The 18,664-nt window shown below is 42.3% G+C and overlaps 1 protein-coding gene and 1 long non-coding RNA gene across 2 annotated transcripts in view; one reads left to right on the top strand and one right to left on the bottom strand.

Annotated features, from left to right (window-relative positions):
• RSPH3 (radial spoke head 3) overlaps positions 1–2,082 on the bottom strand; it is a 23,723-nt gene extending 21,641 nt beyond the window's left edge. Inside the window, 3 exon segments of the mRNA XM_028494734.2 lie at positions 1,235–1,686; positions 1,688–1,783; positions 1,785–2,082. Of these exon segments, the coding sequence (XP_028350535.2) occupies positions 1,235–1,686; positions 1,688–1,783; positions 1,785–2,063 (827 nt within the window). The 5' untranslated portion in view covers positions 2,064–2,082.
• A 60-nt stretch (positions 2,083–2,142) lies between these two features.
• LOC129392453 (uncharacterized) overlaps positions 2,143–18,664 on the top strand; it is a 43,929-nt gene continuing 27,407 nt past the window's right edge. Inside the window, exon 1 of the long non-coding RNA XR_008618322.1 lies at positions 2,143–2,225. This is a non-coding gene — a long non-coding RNA (uncharacterized lncRNA). The remainder of the gene's footprint in view (positions 2,226–18,664) is intronic.

Below are 18,664 nucleotides of genomic sequence, written 5' to 3'. Positions count from 1 at the left end.
GGAGCGGCTGGGCCCGTGAGCCATGGCCGCTGAGCCTGCGCGTCCGGAGCCTGTGCTCCGCAACGGGAGAGGCCACAACAGTGTGAGGCCCGCGTACCGCAAAAAAAAAAAAAAAAAAAAAAAAGAACTCCTTCCAAAGGCTTGAATCAACAGATTACTTGAATATACCAATCAACTAACTCTATATAAAAAAAGAAATGGTTCCTAATGAACCACCATTGATGCTTATTTCAACTGTTGGTGTGATTTAATAGGAAGGATTTGTAAGCAACCACTTAAAGGCACCAGGAAGTATTTCTCAAAGGAGTCCCTTTTAAAATTGAATCCTTTTATAATATAAATAATTTAAATTTAAATTTTCTTGTTTTGGTTTTCTTAAAGTGGTAGACATTTCTTATAAAAGAAGTCTTTATTGTCAGAATAAGACAATTATGAATTTAGACTCTGTTTGAAATAAGCATCAAGAGCTACACTGCTCCTGTTCAGTCATTAATTCAACCATTCGTGTTGAGTGCTATGTGTCAGGCACAGTCTTAAGTGAACAAAAGTCAAAAAGGTTCCTGTTTGCATGGAGCCTGCATTCTTGGAAAGCTCTGCTGATTCCAAAATTTGAGGCTTACGGCAAGAACTTTAAGAGAACCATAACATTTAACGCCTTTTCCAAATATGGATATTTGAATATTTGCAAATACGATGAATGTTAAAGTACAATTTGGGGTCCAGCATGTTAGGATGACCTGATTCCTGCCCAAAGACTGCTGTGGAAACAGCTTTAGTTGGCTCCCATTTTGGACACGCCATAGTGAGTTGCACCTTTTTACCTCAGTTTCTTCATTTGCATAATGGAGTTATAGAACCAAATTCACAGCACTGGGGACTACGTAAGAAAAGGTATGTAAATGCCCCTAGAAGGTGCTTGCATGGCACAGAGTCGGCCAACAATGAACATCACTTGACCCAAACTTAGTGAAATAAGTCGGTTCCGTCCACATGTTACCAATCATGCCAGCAGCATCATCAGTAAGAGTTAACTAATGCCCTTTCTTGCTTCAGTTCCCCACACCACGGGAGAGTTCTTTAGGGGAAGAAATTTTATATTTAGCAGAGTGTAGAGAAGGGAAAGCAGCATAGGCAGGTTTTGCCAGGGCGAAGGGGCCAGGACCCTGCGGCCCCGGGACGGGGTGGGGGGAGGGGAGCGGGTGGAGACCACAGAGGGGTTGGTTGGCTCACTCACGGCTGCATCTGGTCGTCCCGGTAACGGCGGCGCCGGCAAGGCAGGGCCCGGGGCCGGCTGGTGTAGGTGTAGGTGTAGGTGGCCATGGCCCGAGAGGCGCTGTCCGTCAACGTGCAGGCCACGCCCAGGGTCAGACCGCTTCGCTCTCGGTGAAGCTTGGCTTCGAAGCAGGTGGCCACGAAAGTGTCGTGGGAGCCGGAGAGGTGCACGTAGTGCCAAGGGCAGGGATTCCGCGACGCAAGGAGAGGCGTCAAGAAGGGAAGCGGACTGGACGGGAAGTTGCCAGGGTAGGAGGTGGGAGCTACACTCGGCTTACTCGGTGCAGCACTGAGCCCGCCGGCGCCACCCGCACCGGTTGCCCAGCAACCCAGCGTTCCGGCTGGAAGCGGGACCTCAGGGAAGTTCCTGCTGGCTGGTTTCGGGGGAAGACCAGTGCGCCGGGGCACTTCCGGCTCTTGACTCCGCCCACCCACGCCTACCTTGTCGTTGCGCCTGCGCGTGAAGGAGCCGGGCATGGTGGTCCCCTGCGGAGGCTTGAGGAGGACGGCGGCGGTCCCCGGCCCCACTTTTGAGTGTGGCTTTGCGGGGCCTGTGTTGGCGCCGTTCTCCCAGGCCTCGTTCCTTGGGGGCCGCCCTCGGCTGCTTCTCCCGGCACTGACGGCGCGCCTCTACTCCGGGTTGTCCACCTACGATCGCACACGCGTGGCACCCGGGCTCCTAGCTCTGTTACGTGCCAGGGCCGGGCCAGGGCTTCCCTGGTGCCTCCCAGCACCGCCACCTCTCCCTCCCCAGGGGCCGCCTGCCGCCGTCCTCCGCAGTTGGTCTGCATTTTCCGCCTTTTCTGCTTACCGCTCTGTTGCTAGTCCTTCAAGGGACCCTCGGGCGCATGGAGCGTGAAGGTCTGCCCCACCGACGTCTCATTTTGGGAAAGGGTGGGCACTTCCTTGAGTCTTTTAGACCCCCTTTGCCCTGAAGAATGAAGCATCATGGGGTGAGTCTGCCCTTAGAAACGCAATGGATTGGTTTTAGTATTGGCAATGTAAAAATATTGGTTTGTGTAAGTGAAGTTTAGGCATCCCTGAGTGATCCGTTATTTGCATTTGCGTTTGCGTTCTTCAATTCAGTTAAGTGCTGTGTGGATTTAAATCCAGGTTCTGCCATTAATGTACTAGCCCTGTAACCTCTGGCAAGGTAATGTTTTTGTGCTTCATCTTGCTAATTTGCAAAATAGGGGTAATAGAATTTATCTCTTAAGAGTTTGTCATGAGGATTAAAAGAGTTAAGTGTAAAATACGTAGAACTGTATCTGGTAAATGATAAGGCATTCTATTAAGATCGAGATCCTTCCCTCCTGTGCTTTGAAGCTTATGGTCTAAAGCAGATGTAGGCATTGTATAAACACTAAACATAAAGATATATGGTAAATGCTAGAGGTAAAAACACTGGATGAAGATTTTAGGTCTGATCTCTTAATTTTGAGGTGGTTTCTGAATGGGCCAAAGGAGAAAGTGACATTTAAATTGTGTTTGATGTGCGTAGCAACAGATGGACTAGAAGTGGGGGGCTAGAGAAAGAAACGAGTTAAAGATCACTCTAAGGGTTTTGATTAAATGTTGGACATTGTGTAGAAAAAATGCAGAGATGCTGTAGCTTATGTTGTTTTTCTTCAGAGGATTTAATTTTATTCAACTGGCAGAGTTGACATTTACTAAAGGATTCAGGCTTTGGGAGGACTGATCGATTTCTGGTTTGCCCTTATTCCAGACCAAAGGCCTTTAAGAGTCTCAACAGAAAACCTAGCATTTTAACAGGTCCCCATCTTGGGGGACCTTGAACTCTGTAAGTTTGTATTCCCAGCTCTGTGAGATTGTGGAAAGGTCTACTTAGCTTTTTGACCACTTAGCACCTGCTTGGTATCTTGATTTCTAGTGCCTTTGCAGCTTAGAATTAACCAAATGTCTCAAGGATAAAAGGATAATAGTCAAGCAAATTGTCCGATTTACTTCTCTGTGGTCCCCCTGTCTCTGGGGTCTTGTCCCTTCAAGACCTGTCTAAAGTTCTCAACTCTAACTTTTATCTTCCCAGATCTGAAAGACTCCTGACACTTCTGGTCATTGCTTTCTGCTTGCACTAAGCGCTGTGCTCAGAAACTCAGTAAATGCCCCAGGAGAAAAAGCAATGGAGAAGTCCTCTATCACTATGTATTTTTCTTCTCCCTGGGATCCCAATCCCTTATGTCCTCACTGGCTTGGTTGCTCCCCAGTGCCTTCAGATCGCCTGTGTGATTTTTGTTTTGTTTTTTTCAGCTTTTCTTGGTTTTTGTTTTACTCTTATCCTTTGGTTTTATTTTTCTTTTCAGCAACAGATATTCCTAATTCCTATAGAAGTGTTGGTTTGATTCAAGCTACTAAATCATAGCTAGAAGTTATGCCAAGAATGAAGTTTCCGTTTACTGATACAGGGAACACTGGGAAGGAGCAGATTTGGGGGGCAGCATTGGAAGCTCAGTTTTGGGCACATTAAGCTTGAGAGACATGTGAGTCATCTGAATGTAGAGATGTTGAGTAGGAGTTGGATATGGGAGTCTAGGGTTTCAGGGGATTGGTCCAGAGTAGAGATGTGGATTTTTGACTCCATAGCATATAGATGGCATTTAAAGCCATGAGACTTGATGAGATTATCAAGGGAGTTTAGAGAGATGAGCCTTGAGCATATTTAGAGGTTGGAAAGTTAAGGAATAAGCAAAGGAGACTGAAAAAGGTAATCAGAGAGATGGAGGAAATTGTAGGCAGTTTGGTCACCTGGGAGTCGAGTGATGAAAGTGTTTCAAGGAGAAGGGAGTAGTCAGCGATGTCTGATCCTATTCAGAAGTTAAGCAAGATGTGCTCTAGCAGCATACAGGTGATCTGGGAAAGCACACCTTCAGCAGAGTTATGGAGAAGAAAGGTCATTTATAATGGATTCAGAAGAGAATGGGAGGAGAGAAATCTGTGACTCAAGGAGGTTTGCCACAAAGGAAAAGAAGGAACTAAGGTGGTAGCTAGAAGGAAGTTGGGTCAAGAGAAGGTTTTCTATTTTTTAATGGGAGAATTAACTGTATATGTGTTTATTTAAAGGAGTGATTCAGTAGAGAGGGCAGAATGGATGATGTAGGAGAGAGAGGAAATGGATGTAAGGATGTAGGCAAGAAGGGATGGGCTGTTACCCACAAGAAGAGGGATTGGCCTTGTCTAGAAGCATGGACAGTTCATGCATAGCATTGGAGGAAAGGTAGGTATATGACCACAGATTCAGGTAGATTTGGTAATACAGGTGGCCCCCAGCTACAATGGTTCGACTTATGATTTTTTGACTTTACAATGTTGTGAAAGCAATAGCATCCAGGAGAAACCTTACTTTGAATTTTGAATTTAGATCTGTTCCCAGGCTAGCAGTATGTGGGACCATCCTCTCTCATGATGCTGGGCAGAGACGGTGACCCACAGCTCCCCGTGAGCCATGATAGGAGAGTCAACAACGGATACAGTTACAACCATTCTGTTTTTTACCTCCAGTAAGGTGTTGCACAAATTACATGAAGTATTCAATACTTTATTGTAAAATAGGCTTTGTGTTAAGACGGTTTTGCCCAACTGTAGGCTAATGTAAATGTTCTGAGCACGTTTAAGGTAGGCTAGGATAAGCTGTGATGATTGTTAGGTTATGCATTTTCGACTTAAGATATTTTCAACTGACGCTGGGTTTCTTGAGACACAACCCCATTGTAAGTCGAGGAGGATCTGTAATTTAAAAACCCCTTAACAATTCATGGAGGTTTCTGATATAGCAGGCGCTATGCTAAAGCACTTTGCATACATGATTTCATACAACGACCCTTTGAGGTTAGTTGTCATATTGTTTCTATTTAACTTACAAGGAAATTGAAGCTTAAGGATGTTAATGTAACCGAAGTCATACAGCAAGTAAGTGACCGAACCAAGATTTAAACCCTTATCTGTCTGACTCTAGAACCTGTGCACTAACATATCAGCTTACGGTGGTTGTTCTCTTCCCATCCCTCCACCTCTTTTGCTGTGTATCTCTCTCTCTCTCTCTCTCTCTCTCTCTCTTTCTCTCTCTCTCTCTATATATATATATATCCCAAATAATCACCAAGCCGTACCCATTTTACCTCCTAAATGCTTCTTGATTCTGAGTCCTGTTCTTTCCATTCTTACTATTTTTTTTTTTTTTTTTTTTTGCGGTACGCGGGCCTCTCACTGCTGTGGCCTCTCCCGTTGCGGAGCACAGGCTCCGGACGCGCAGGCTCAGCGGCCGTGGCTCACGGGCCCAGCCGCTCCGCGGCACGTGGGATCCTCCCGGACCGGGGCACGAACCCGCGTCCCCTGCATCGGCAGGCGGACTCTCAACCACTGCACCACCAGGGAAGCCCCATTGTTACTATTCTTACCAGCCTTTGACCAGACTCATACAGCCTAAGTTGGATCTTCTGTGCAACCAGAGAATATGGTCTCTCTGAAGTGCAACTCTGATCGTGCTAGTTCCCTCCTCAGATACTTCTGTCACCACTCTGCCCTATGAGTTCAAACTCCTTAAACATGCTATGAGCCTTCACTGTCGGGTTACTGCCTGTTTTTCCAGTCTCAAATATTGTTAGACTCTCCCTAGTCTTCAGCCAATTTCTATCTTTTACTTATCAAGTGATATTCATAGTGATGTGTTGACATGTTTGCCTCCACAACTAGGCCATGAATTCCTTGAGGGTAGGGATTGTATCCTATTTGTGTTTGTAATGTTTGTCTATAATAGTTGTTGAGTGAATGCCTGAATGAATGAATGAATAGCACAGTTGTATAATTTTTCCAAGGAAAAGAAAAGGAAGCATCTTATCCTTTTAGAGTTTTTAAAAAATGAGTGAATGGCTGTGGTTTCTGAAATTTTCTGAGCATAGGTAAGAGAATGCAAGAGAGAACTTATGACAGTTCATTATTCAAGACACATCAAGCACCTTCCTTGTACCAGGCACTTTAATTAGAGCTAGGGATAGGTAGAGGCAGATGACAGGCAAGTAAACCAAAAAGGAAAGAAAGAAGAAAATTTGGGGGGAATGATAAAAGCTGCGATGGAAACAAAGCAGCGTGTTACGATAAGGAGTGCCTGAGCAGCTGCTTTAGATTAGCTCGAAGACAAGTCCTGAGGAGGTAATACTTACCTTGAGACCCGTATGACATAAGAAGGAAGCACCCACATGGAGTTTGGGGGACAGCAGCACAGGCAGAAGGGAGGAGCTGGTGCACGGTCCCATCCCGAAGGTGGAAGAGAGCTTGGCAGTGAATTCTGAGAGGTAGTGAGGAGTCAAAGCACGTTAGGGCCTTGTAGGATGGGGGAGGACTTTGGATTATGGGGAGCTGTTCAAAGGTTTTAAGGTGGGGGGGTGACCCGATCTGAGTTAGCGGGTACAAAGGTCGCCCATGGCTCTGTGAAGAAAGGATTGTGAGAGGTAAGGGTACGAAATGAGTCAGGAAGGCGTTGCAGGTTCGAGAGAGGGTGTGGCTTGAGTCAGGGTGATGGCAGGGAAGGTGGAGAGAAGGGGTGCATTTGGGATACTTTGGAGAATGGATTTAGGTAACTTACTGATGGATTAGATGGAGGGGAGGAATAAAGGAGCAAAGGGTGGCTGCTAAGTTTTTGGCTTGAGCAAAATGACGTGATAATCATGTCATTTACAGGGACGCGGCCGACTGGGTGGAAGGAGTAGGAAATCAGGAGTTCTCTTTTGGGCGTGTTCATTCTGAAATGCTTTGGGCATCAAATGCATGTGTCATGGGAGTAAGCTAGAGATGTGAGCCTGGAGTTTGGTGGAAAGGTTGGGGCTAGAGATAAGAATTTGGTACTCATGACCATTTAGAGGCTTTAGAGACTTTAGAAGTTAAAAAGAAACAGTGTGGTCTTGCTGAAACCAAAAGTTTCAGGACCAGTGAGGTCAGCCTGGTCAAATATGAGAAGTTAAGTAAGATGAGAACTGAGAAGTAACCACTGGGTTTGCCAGCATGGAAGTTGTCTGTGAACTTGACAAAAATAGCAGTTTCTGTGAAGCGGTGGGAACTGAGCCCAAGTGGAACAAGGGGAGGACAGTTTTAGTTGTGAGAAGCAGAGTCTACAACCATAGATTACTCTTTCCAGAAGTTTTGCTATTGTCTTAACTACTTAGTGAAGGGCATAAGGCCTTTGGACAAGTCTCTCAACTGAAAATGGATGGTAGTAGCTCACAAATTAATGTTTTTGCCACAAGGTGTCACTAATTCTTTATTATCTTCTGGTAAGTAAAATTATTGCAGCACAAGCATACCTTGTATTAAGGAAATACTGTTGTTTTTTTTTTTTTTAAATCACATTTACAAAATAGGCCAATTAGAAGGTAGTTGTTTACACTGGGGAAAGGTTTCCTTTCAAGAGCCAGTCTCTCTAGAATATGCAACATCTGTGCACAGGCCTAACGGGAAACATTGAACACGAGGCTGGGAATCAGAGGGCCAGGATTCTGGACTTGGCGCACTGGACTGAGAGTCAGAAGACTGGGGTGCAGCTCCAGTTTTGCGCTCACTAGCTGTGTGACCTCAGGCAAAATTTGAATGATTCTTTGTCTTATTGATTTTTTTAATCTTTCATTATTATTTTAAAATAACAGCGTAGAGGCTACTTTACCCATGTCATCCAGTTATTTTTACACGTCAGAAGAGATGTGTGTAACAGAGATGCTTAGAAAATGGTGAAGTGCACTGTAAATACAAGATTTAAAGCGATTTTTATAAAAATCATTTATGCCCAACTTTATAGCAATGTAGGTATAACATTAGGCCGTTATATTAGTGAAGACTCTTGATGGCAAATGGTAGCAACCCAGTTTGCTTGCTTGGCAAGCAGGGTATGTTTTGATGTTTCTAAGGGCAGTTCATGTGACTTCTGGAATGGCAGCGCTGAGGGGATGGGAGGGCTTCGAGCGTCACTGGAATCAGCGATTTGAATGACAGCAACGTGGCCACCCCTACTTTCCTCTTTCCTTCTGTATGATGTCTTTATCCCTTTGGTTCCAGCTTGCTTCCTCCACCTAATAGAGGACGTGTTGATATTATGAAGGTTGTGGGACATCCACATGACAACATCCTGTAGGTTGAGGAGGTGAGAAGACAGAGCTGAAGAAGTAGATGCTATAAATTACCTTGATTTTGATGAAGAGAACGTGAATTTCAAATTTATGAAAGCCATTGTCAATACTGACTTTCAAATTTAAAAAAATAAAAGCCAAATGTTCGGAAACAGTCTAGTATCTTTGGGTCTGCATGTCTTTATTTTAAAAAATTAGGCAGTCATTATTTTCAATAAGTTCGTATTATAAAGAGTTAAGATAACGGGATCAATGTACCTAATTTAAAGAAATCAAAGTTTTTTTTTTAATTACCAAAAAAAGAGGTATAATTTTTTAAAAAGAAATCTTCATTTTAAACATTTCAGAATGGTATTCTTTTAAAAGGCATTCTGATCTGGAATATATGTTAATTAAAACCTATTTTTACATAACTCTTCGGGAACATATGTATCACAATTTTATGAGGTGTATTTGCTAGTCATGTATGATCTATTTCATTTCTTTTAAACCCCCCGCAAGTATGCCAATTCCTTTTAACCAAAAAAACTTAAAAAGAACTATTACTGAATTTTTCCCCTGCATATGCATTAATTAATCAAAAGTCACTTTAGTTATCCATGAGATTTTATCTGAAAATAAATTCTCCTGAGCTGAATTCCCTTAGCAGAAGCAGAAGCAACTTTTATAAACTTTCTTATATTGAATGGATGGAATCTCTCTTCCCAGCCCTGAGATTATATTGAAATCCAGGAAATGCAGACACTAGCACTTAAGTCCCCTGTTTCGAGGGAAACATCTCAAAAGCAGAGACCATTCCCTTTCCTGGGAGCCTGGTGTCTCCCTGCTCTCCATACAGCTCACCCCAACATTGACAACACTGGTAGAATTGTGCTTTATTGTATATATGCCCCAGCTGTTTATGAATATTGTTAAATATTTAGATCTCTATAAGAAACTCTAATACAACATAGGGCATAGCTAGGTCTTCTAAACTGTGTTCAAGGATATCTCCCCCAATTATAACATCCTTGTCCCTGAGATTTGTTTTAAAAGGACAGGGTTGGGGACTCTTGCTGTAAAATGGCATTGACTGAAGTGGGAATTTCTTCCAAGTACTATAGCTACATATCCATGGCAGCAGTGACAGGGTTTGTCCATTTCTGTTTAGAAGAGCGCAGTAGATGTAAGCAAGGGGCAGGGGGTAGAAGTTGTGCATAGCAGTCTGTTTCAGCTTGAGAAGGAGATTTAAAATGCACCCAGGTAGACAACGAGTGAGGCCGGGGGGCAGTTATGATGCTGTTTGTTGGCAAAGTACCAACTCTGGATTTATTCCCTTGCTGGAAGGTAAGAGTGAGGGGGAAGAGGAGAAACATGGGGCTTCTGGGAAAAGTGCTGTCAAACAGGGGAAAGGAAATACGTATTTGGACAGTCAGAGGAAGACGCATCTCTAGAAGTGAGACTGTGGCATCCCTAAAGACATTGGCACCACCCATGAATAGAAGCAGGAAGCCACAAGAAAAAGAATACTTGAAAGACAATTAGATGCGATTGAAAGGGAGTGATATTATAGGCAAAAATACTTTCTGAATGCCAGGGATTGTGCTGGGGGCTGAGATTAGGATGATGAAGAAAATTGCCATGGTTCTTGCCCTCACGACTCTAGTGGGGTAACCAGGGGAACAGAAACTTCCAATCCTGTGTGATATGAGTGATAACAGGGTGGGACAGGGTGCAGTAGAAGCACGAGGACCCCTAACCCATGCTGGGGGTCATGGCAGGCTTCCTGCGTGACATGATGCTGGAGATCAGGCCGTATGAAATTGTAGGAGTTTGCCAGATGAAATGAGGGGGAAAGAATACCAGGTGTGAAGCCCAAGAGGTGAGAGAATGCCTAGAATTTTGAGGATCTGAGAGCTCAACGTGTCTGAATCAGAATATGAGGCAGGGGGTATTAAAAATATGTGATTAAAAGGAGATTAAACCTGCAGTTACAGAATTCAAATCCACATTATGGAGAATGTTGTTGAACGTCAAATCAGTGATTTAAAGAACCATCCTGAGAAATGTTCCCAGAACTAGAGGAAAGGATTAAAATATTGACCCAGCATGGGAGACGATAGATATTGATATATAGGAGAGCAGATAACAATTCAACCTAAAACTCATATTCCTATGGGACCATAGAAGTAACAACGAAAGATGTAATATAACAAGTATTCCCTGAGTTGAAAAAGTACTTGAATACACAGATCAAGATGGCTCTCCACAATCCAAGAAAAACTAATGGCAACATTTTTATACTACAGGGATATAGAAAACAGATCTTATGAGCATTCAGGCAAAAAGAAGCAAATTACCTGCAAGAATGAAAATCCCACTGACCTTAGGCTTTTCTGCAATAAGATCAGAAGACAATTTAAGCAGTCAAAATGAAGAACTCAGTAATGAGGAAATTATGATTCACAAGGACTTATGAGACCAACCTTACTCACTTTGGACCAAAATACAGCTACTTGGTTGACCTCCATGTGGTCCGGTCGGTTCTGGGGACTGAGGGTGGAGCTTGGCCTGCAGAACTTCCCTGAGCTGTTCCTCCTGAGGCAGCTCTCATGTCCCAGAAAATGTATTTCTTGCCTCACATGCTTTACCCCTTGTTTCAGAAGGAATGTCATGTTTGATGACCGCTTAAAACTGATTTGGTTTCCAACGCCTGCTAATATTGGCTTAGCTACTTACCTGGTTGAGATACAATGTCGAGAAGAACTAAACACTCCCCTTTTCTCAGAACAGAGTCATGTAGCTCATTGATCATTTTCATGTCCAAGATCTTGCGGTTCTTTTAATTGGGCAAGACCAGTAAACTGTGTATTAGCAGCCGTTGAGTCCTGAATCTTCGCCTTATCTCATCTGGGGCTTGTGAATGTCCCTGTGTTACCTATGGTTGGAACCAGCATGTTCATTATATACATATGATGCTGACGTTTAGAAATGTAGCTTATCTCTTTTTCTATTTCTTACAGAAAATCTCAGAAGCAGATACACAATTTAACTTTCCTTTTGATCAAGGAAGTTAGTGACTCATTTCAGTAAGAGAGATATTCTTAAAGGCACAGAAAAAAACCTGAAAATCATAACATTTCTAGTTACTATTGCTGTGTAACTAGTTCCCCCAGAAATGAGTGGCTTCAATAATAACCATTGTCTCATGCTCCCAGATTTTGTGGGTCAGGAATTGGAACAGGATGCAGTGGGGATGGTTTGTCTTTACTCCGTGAGACCTGGGACCTCAGCTAGTAAGACTCAAACTGGGGATGACTTGACAGCTAGGGGCTGGAAACATCTGGAAGCTCTTCCACTCTCCTGTCTGGTGCCTGGGTTGTGATGACCTGAATACTAGGACCACTGAGCGAAATAGTTGCTAACTTGCCCAGACTCAAGGACAGGGGACGTAGATCCCACTTTCAGTGGGAGGAGTGTCAAAAAATTTGTGGCTCTATTTTAGAAACTACCTAATAATAAATTGCTAACATTGGTTTTCTTTGGCTCACAGGTTTTGGAATGGTGTTATGGGTTGAACTGTGTCTCCCCACAAATTCATCTGTTAAAGTCCTAACCTTCAGTACTTTGGAAATAGGGTCTTTGCAGATACAATTAGTTTATTTAGAATGATGTCATGCTGGAGTGGGGTGGGCTTCTAGTTCAACATGATTGGGGTCCTTTTAAGAAGGGGAGTTTGAACACAATCCCCCCCACCACACACACACAGGGAGAAACCCTGTGAAGCTAAAGACAGAGATTGGTGTGGTGCAGCTACAAGCCAAGGGATGCCAAAGACTTCCAGGGAGCTACCAGAAGCTAGGGGAGAGGACTCCTTCACAGCCCTCAGAAGGAACCAACCTGAGTAACACCATGAACACCATGATCTTAGACTTCTAGTCTCCACAACTATGAGACAATAAATTCCTGGTGTTTAAGCCAATCGATTTGTTACAGCAGCCCTAGAAAACTAACACAGATGGTTTTTAGTTTCTTTATACTTTTCATATTTTTGACAAGGAACATATGTTTCTTTAAAAGTGAGGGAAATAGATTTATTTAATGTAATTTCAATTTCTAGGTTCCATAAAACATGGAAATATACTTTGGTTGTATCTGGGTAATGCAACTATAGGTAATTTAAAAAAAAATTCCTTCTACTTCTCTATACTGAAAATGTTTTCTATCATAAGTGTGTGTCATTTTATTATGGGAGGGAAAAGAGACTGCAGGAAGCAGCCATTGAAAGTAGAGTAAGGGCTTCAGGGAGATGACCCTGGGTCCTGCTCTGCTACTTAGTAATTCTGAGGCTGTTTCCTAATCTGAACCTGGGAGGACTATTTCTCAGTGTTGCTGTGAGATGCCAATGAACGAACACATCTGAAATCACCTAACCTGGTGCCTCATAAGCTTCGCCTTCACTCTCTACAGTTTAACTGACAACCACCATGACTGTGATTATGGGGGTGGTGGAAGACTGAAGTAATTTAAGAGCTCATGCATGATTTTCCCTGATGGTTAGTGGGAGACTAAGGGCGTGAAAAGCTAGGGAGCCTAGAGGTGGCTTTTACTGTGAAGCAAAGGCCACTTGAGCTAATAGTCTCTACCTACCCAGCTCCCTCCTAAGGCTTTGGGAAGGGTCAAGGTCAAAAATGGATCAAGTGGTCACGTGGCTTTGAAAAAATCTGCAAAAGGTATTTAAACTGCAATCAGTTAGGACTGCGGTCTCCTTCCATTCTGACCCTCTGCCCCAACCCCCAGCCACTTGGATGGCCTTGGAGTGGCCATGGGGATTTGGGGCCTGGGCTAAGGGAAAGCTGACTTATGGATACATTTAATTTGGGTTCAGTGAGATGTATTTATGTGGTTTGCAGTCACCTCCTTGAATATGTAAGCTGTTAATAGCTAATCGGGTACAAGGGCCTTGCAGAGGTATTCCCACTGGCCTCTGTGACTACTCACCCAGCTTTTGAGATGAATAAGAACACATATAAGGGGCTTCCCTGGTGGCGCAGTGGCTAAGAATACACCTGCCAACGCAGGGGACACGGGGTCAAGCCCTGATTCAGGAAGATCCCATATGCCGTGGAGCGACTAAGCCCTTGCGCCACCGCAATGAGAAGCCCGCACACTGCAACGAAGACCCAATCAATGCAGCCAAAAATAAATAAAATAAATAAATTTTAAAATATATGTATAATATGTTAAAAAAACACACGTAAGAACACTTTTTACAGAGCCTAGCACTGATGCAGTATGTGGGTACTGGAGGAGAAAAAAGGTTTGAGATATATGGAGCCAGAAAGTTGCCTGTGGAAAAGATTTCCAGATTTTACAGCTTCTGTATGAAAGAAACTTGATAGAAATTTCTCCAAGTTTGACAACAGTCTTAAAAATTTAAATGACATTACCAATAATGAGTTGAGAAGCTGAAAAACTTATTCTAAACTATTAATGTTGATGAGAACACCATTTTAATCAAGTAAGCTAATAAAAATCAGATATAAGTTTTATTCTTTCTACACAAAATGTTACAAAATCTTTATTTATAGGAAGAAGTGATTTAAAAGGGTATGCAGAAAAAATCTTATTAAAAAGTGATTAAAAAACTACAATGAGGTATCACCTCACACCAGTCAGAATGGCCATCATCAAAAAATCTACAAATAATAAATTGTTCACTGCAGCACTATTTACAATAGCCAGGACATGGAAGCAACCTAAGTGTCCATCGGCAGATGAATGGATAAAGAAGATGTGGCACATGTATACAATGGACTATTACTCAGCCATAAAAAGAAACGAAATTGAGTTACTTGTAATGAGGTGGATGGACTGAGAGTCTCTCATACAGAGTGAAGTAAGTCAGAAAGAGAAAAACAAATACCGTATGCTAACATATATATATGGAATCTTAAAAAAAAAAAAAGGTTCTGAAGAACCTAGGATCAGGACAAGAATAAAGACATACACGTAGAGAATGAACTTGACATGAGGAGGGGGAAGGGTAAGCTGGGACGAACTGAGAGAGTGGCATGGACATATATACACTACCAAATGTAAAATAGTAGCTAGTGGGAAGCAGCCGCATAACACAGGGAGATCAGCTCCGTGCTTTGTGACCACCTAGAGGGGTGGGATAGGGAGGGTGGGAGGGAGACGCAAGAGGGAGGAGATATGGGGATATATGTATACGTATAGCTGATTCACTTTGTTATAAAGCAGAAATTAACACACCATTGTAAAGCAATTATACTTCAATAAAGATGTTAAAAAAAGTGATTTAAAAGTATGCAGAAAAAGCATTAAAGAAATGTGTCTAGAGGTTGTTAATCAAAATATTAATATTATGTAATTTTGAGGGGGGATTTTATTGCCAAACCACTGCTTCATTAAATTTATAACTTATCTAATATGAACATTAAATTTATAATTTGTGATTTGTTTCTCTATATAAATATTTGTATTCATTTTAAAATTTGTATTTGTAAGTTTGCATCCTTTTTCTCCAAAATGACAGAAGGCCCCTCAATACCTGGGTGTGGCTTAAAAGAGCCCAAGTTTCAGATTAATCCTTCTTCTTCTGCAAAGTTGTTACTTGAATCTGATACTAATATTTAGCATTGTAGCTTCTGCTTTTCCATTTCCTACAGCAGAACTGAAAATTGGAGGAGGTATTTACCGATCATTTCCTTTTGATCTAAAAGGTTTCAGTGGTTCTGTCTAGTAAGAGTTTGAGGATGCCGTTCACCTAGTCAGAGTAAAACCATGACTCAGAGTGTGAGAAAATGGCTCTCATCTTCCCAGGAAGCTTTAAATATAAAAACATGCTGTGCTTTTGAATAAAAAGTACAATTTAAAGCCAGTGGATGGAAATTTCTTGTAAGAAGATATCAAAACCCCCTCACTCTTCCTATTCTTAAAAATAAGAGTTATTTTTGTCACAGGAGCTGAGACCTGAATACATTTTGGAAATGAATTTGGCAGATTGTGATAAGGCCCATGAGTCTGTACATCTTTCCTTGGGGCAGCCCCTCCAGTACCCCCCTTTTGCACCCACTGTGCTTGGGTGTCTTGCTGTTTCAAGACACCGGAAAAATGGACTTGCATAATAAAATTACTTTTGCACATATATGATTTTAATTTAAAGCCAGGAACTACTATGTTGTTTTAAAAATATTTCAGGTCTGTGAAGCTCTATTACAGATTTATTACAGATTTATTTGTAGCAGATTTATTACAGAAAGAACCTAAAACCAGTATCCGGCCTCGAGTATGCTCCTCACCCCCTGTGCTGGTATGGAGAAAAAGAGCACGTCTTCAGAATATCCATGTTCAAATGCTGACTTCATTATGGGGCAAGTTACTAAATTTTCTCATCTATAAAACAGAGATATTAATATTCACCCACAAAGTTGTGAGAATTAAATGAGACAGAGGTAAAAATTTTTTAAAAACCTTTCCCATCTAGTCCCCTGGCACCAAGAAGGAGCTAAGTAAATGCTTAAAGGAAAAGAAAGATAATGTCTTAAATCTCCTTCCAAAGAGTTTGGGATCTAGAATATAGCAGAAAAGAAGGATCAGAGGAAAAGGATTAAATCATGGAGCCCTTGGTTGATGAATATTGAAGGAAGTTGTAGAAAGATGGGTGATTATAATTTGGAGAAATTCTACTAAGATGTAAGCAGATAAATTATGTGTAAGGAACCACTGTTAGATTTTCCTGGTTGAATTAAAGTTTTCACATTCATTTATTTGTTCTTTCATTAACTCAACAAACATGTAACGAACATTATAACATATACCAGGAAGGCTTTTAGGACGGGGAATACAAAGAGAAACGCAACCCGTTTTTGCCCTCAAGAGAAGTTACAGTCTACATGGGGGAGGGTGACGTGACAAAAATAAGGACTTTAAAATGTGGGGTATAGAAGAGGAAGGATCAGTTTTACATCAGAAAGGAGGCGGGCTCAGCGAGGGCTTCATGGCAGAGGTGATTCTTGAGGAAGTGTCTGCACAGCAGAGGAGGTGGAGGCGTGTGGACGGTGTAGAGCGCAGGCAGAGGAGGCGGAGTGAGCAAAGGCGCGGGCATGAATCAGCCTTGCACGCGTGTGGGAGGGGCAGGTGGGGTGATGGCAAGTGGTGCAGGGGCTCCTGGAGCCGTGGGCTGGAGAAGGAGGCAGGGTCAGATGATGGAGAGCCTCACCCGCTATGCTTTGTGGCAGGGCCATGAGGGGCCCCATGAGGGGGTAATGACAGTGGCGATGGAGGGGACTCAAGAACAAAGATACCACCTCTAGTGGTCCAGGCAGGAGAGAGGAATGTGAAGGTTTTGATAAACATGATGAAGTGAGGTTTGGAAGGTGAGGCTTTCCATCACTGCTCGCTGTATCAGTTGCAGGGGGAGCACAACTGAGGCATCGAGCACAAAATTGAGCACAAAACTGAGCACTTCGGCCCGGAAGACAGCCTCTCAGATCGCTCTAAGGGATGGCTCCCAAGAGGTAAGGGAGGAGCCAGGATATAGAGGAGTTTTTGCGAGTAAGACCAGGTATTCAGAACATCAAAAGATTACTCTTAATTAAGGAAAACGTGCTTTTCTATAGGAAGATGCAGGAGTCTGGGCTCACTGAAATCCTTCCTTTGATATGTACCTTAGGACCAGTAGCCTGCTTTTCTCCAGCTGAATCCCTCAGGGTGCACAGCTGCGGGCAGCCGCAGTGGCTACTGGCTTGATGGCCACAACATCCTTTGTATAATGATACGTCGGGCAAATTTTTTTCATCAGCAGAGGCAAGGATATTAAATAAGATGACATTTTTAAAGCCTGGGCATTTGATGATATAGACTTGGACCAGTAGACTGTAGTTTAAATTTTGCCTAATTTCTAACTCTTTGATTTCTAAGAATGGCCAGAAAATTTGAAAAATTGCTGTCTCTGCTGTGGGGTTGCATAGTCAGATACCAACGTTCACAAGTTAGATCTGAAGCATGACTCAAACAATTTGTTTAAAAAATGATGTAACAAGAGGAACTGCACACATGCAAATGAACACCTGTGAAAATTCTTAGGCAAGAACTGCTAAGTTTAGCAACATCAGTTTAGCAATTTGAGAGAAGGAATCTCTCTCTTTTGGGGCCAAATGCCCAGTTTTACAGTTTGCTTTGCTGCTTGGCTCTGCTGGAATGTTTGTTGAACAAACAATTCCTGTCTTTAAAGGAGTTATTGAACTTTACAATTAATAACCCTGGAAGGAATAAATTTAGATCGTGTGCATCTCATTGTGTTCTGAGGCCTGCAGATGTTTGCTGTACCTTTCAGGATTTAGACATATAAACCTCGCTGTCTGAAATTTTTCTTAGCAACTAAGTGCATTTCTTCCTGGTTCAGTCTTGGAAGGTTATACCTTTCTAAGAATTTGTCCATTTCTTCCAGGTTGTCCACTTTATTGGCATAGAGTTGCTTGTAGTGGTGTCTTAGGATGCTTTGTATTTCTGCAGTGTCTGTTGTAACTTCTCCCTTTTCATTTCTAATTTTATTGATTTGAGTCCTCTCCCTCTTTTTCTTGATGAGTCTGGCTAATGGTTTATCAATTTTGTTTATCTTCTCACAGAACCAACTTTTAGTTTTATTGATCTTTGCTATTGTTTTGTTTCTGTTTCAGTTATTTCTGCTCTGATCTTTATGATTTCTTTCCTTCTGCTAACTTTGGGTTTTGATTGTTCTTCTTTCTCTAGTTCCTTTAGGTGTAAGGTTAGCTTATTTATTTGAGATTTTTCTTGTTCTTGAGGTAGCTATAAAGTTCCCTCTTAGAACTGCTTTTGTTGTATCCCATAGGTTTTGGATCATCGTGTTTTCTTTGTCCTTTGTCTCTAGGCGTTTTTTGATTTCCTCTTTGATTTCTTCAGTGATCTCTTGGTTATTTAGTAACGTATTGTTTAGCCTCCGTGTGTTTGTGTTTTTTACGTTTCTTCCCCTGTAATTCATTTCTAATCTCATAGTATTGTGGTCAGAAAAGGTGCTTGATATGATTTCAATTTTCTTAAATTTACTGAGGCTTGATTTGTGACCCAAGATGTGATCTATCCTAGAGAATGTTCCGTGCGCACTTGAGAAGAAAGTGTAATCTGCTGTTTTTGGCTGGAATGTTCTATAAATATCTATTAAATCTATCTGGTCTACTGTGTCATTTAAAGCTTCTGTTTCCTTATTTATTTTCATTTTGGATGATCTGTCCATTGGTGTA

Source organism: Physeter macrocephalus, chromosome 10 (assembly GCF_002837175.3).
Source record: "Physeter macrocephalus isolate SW-GA chromosome 10, ASM283717v5, whole genome shotgun sequence".
Lineage (NCBI taxonomy): Eukaryota > Metazoa > Chordata > Mammalia > Artiodactyla > Physeteridae > Physeter > Physeter macrocephalus.
This window is presented reverse-complemented; position numbering and strand designations above follow the sequence as displayed.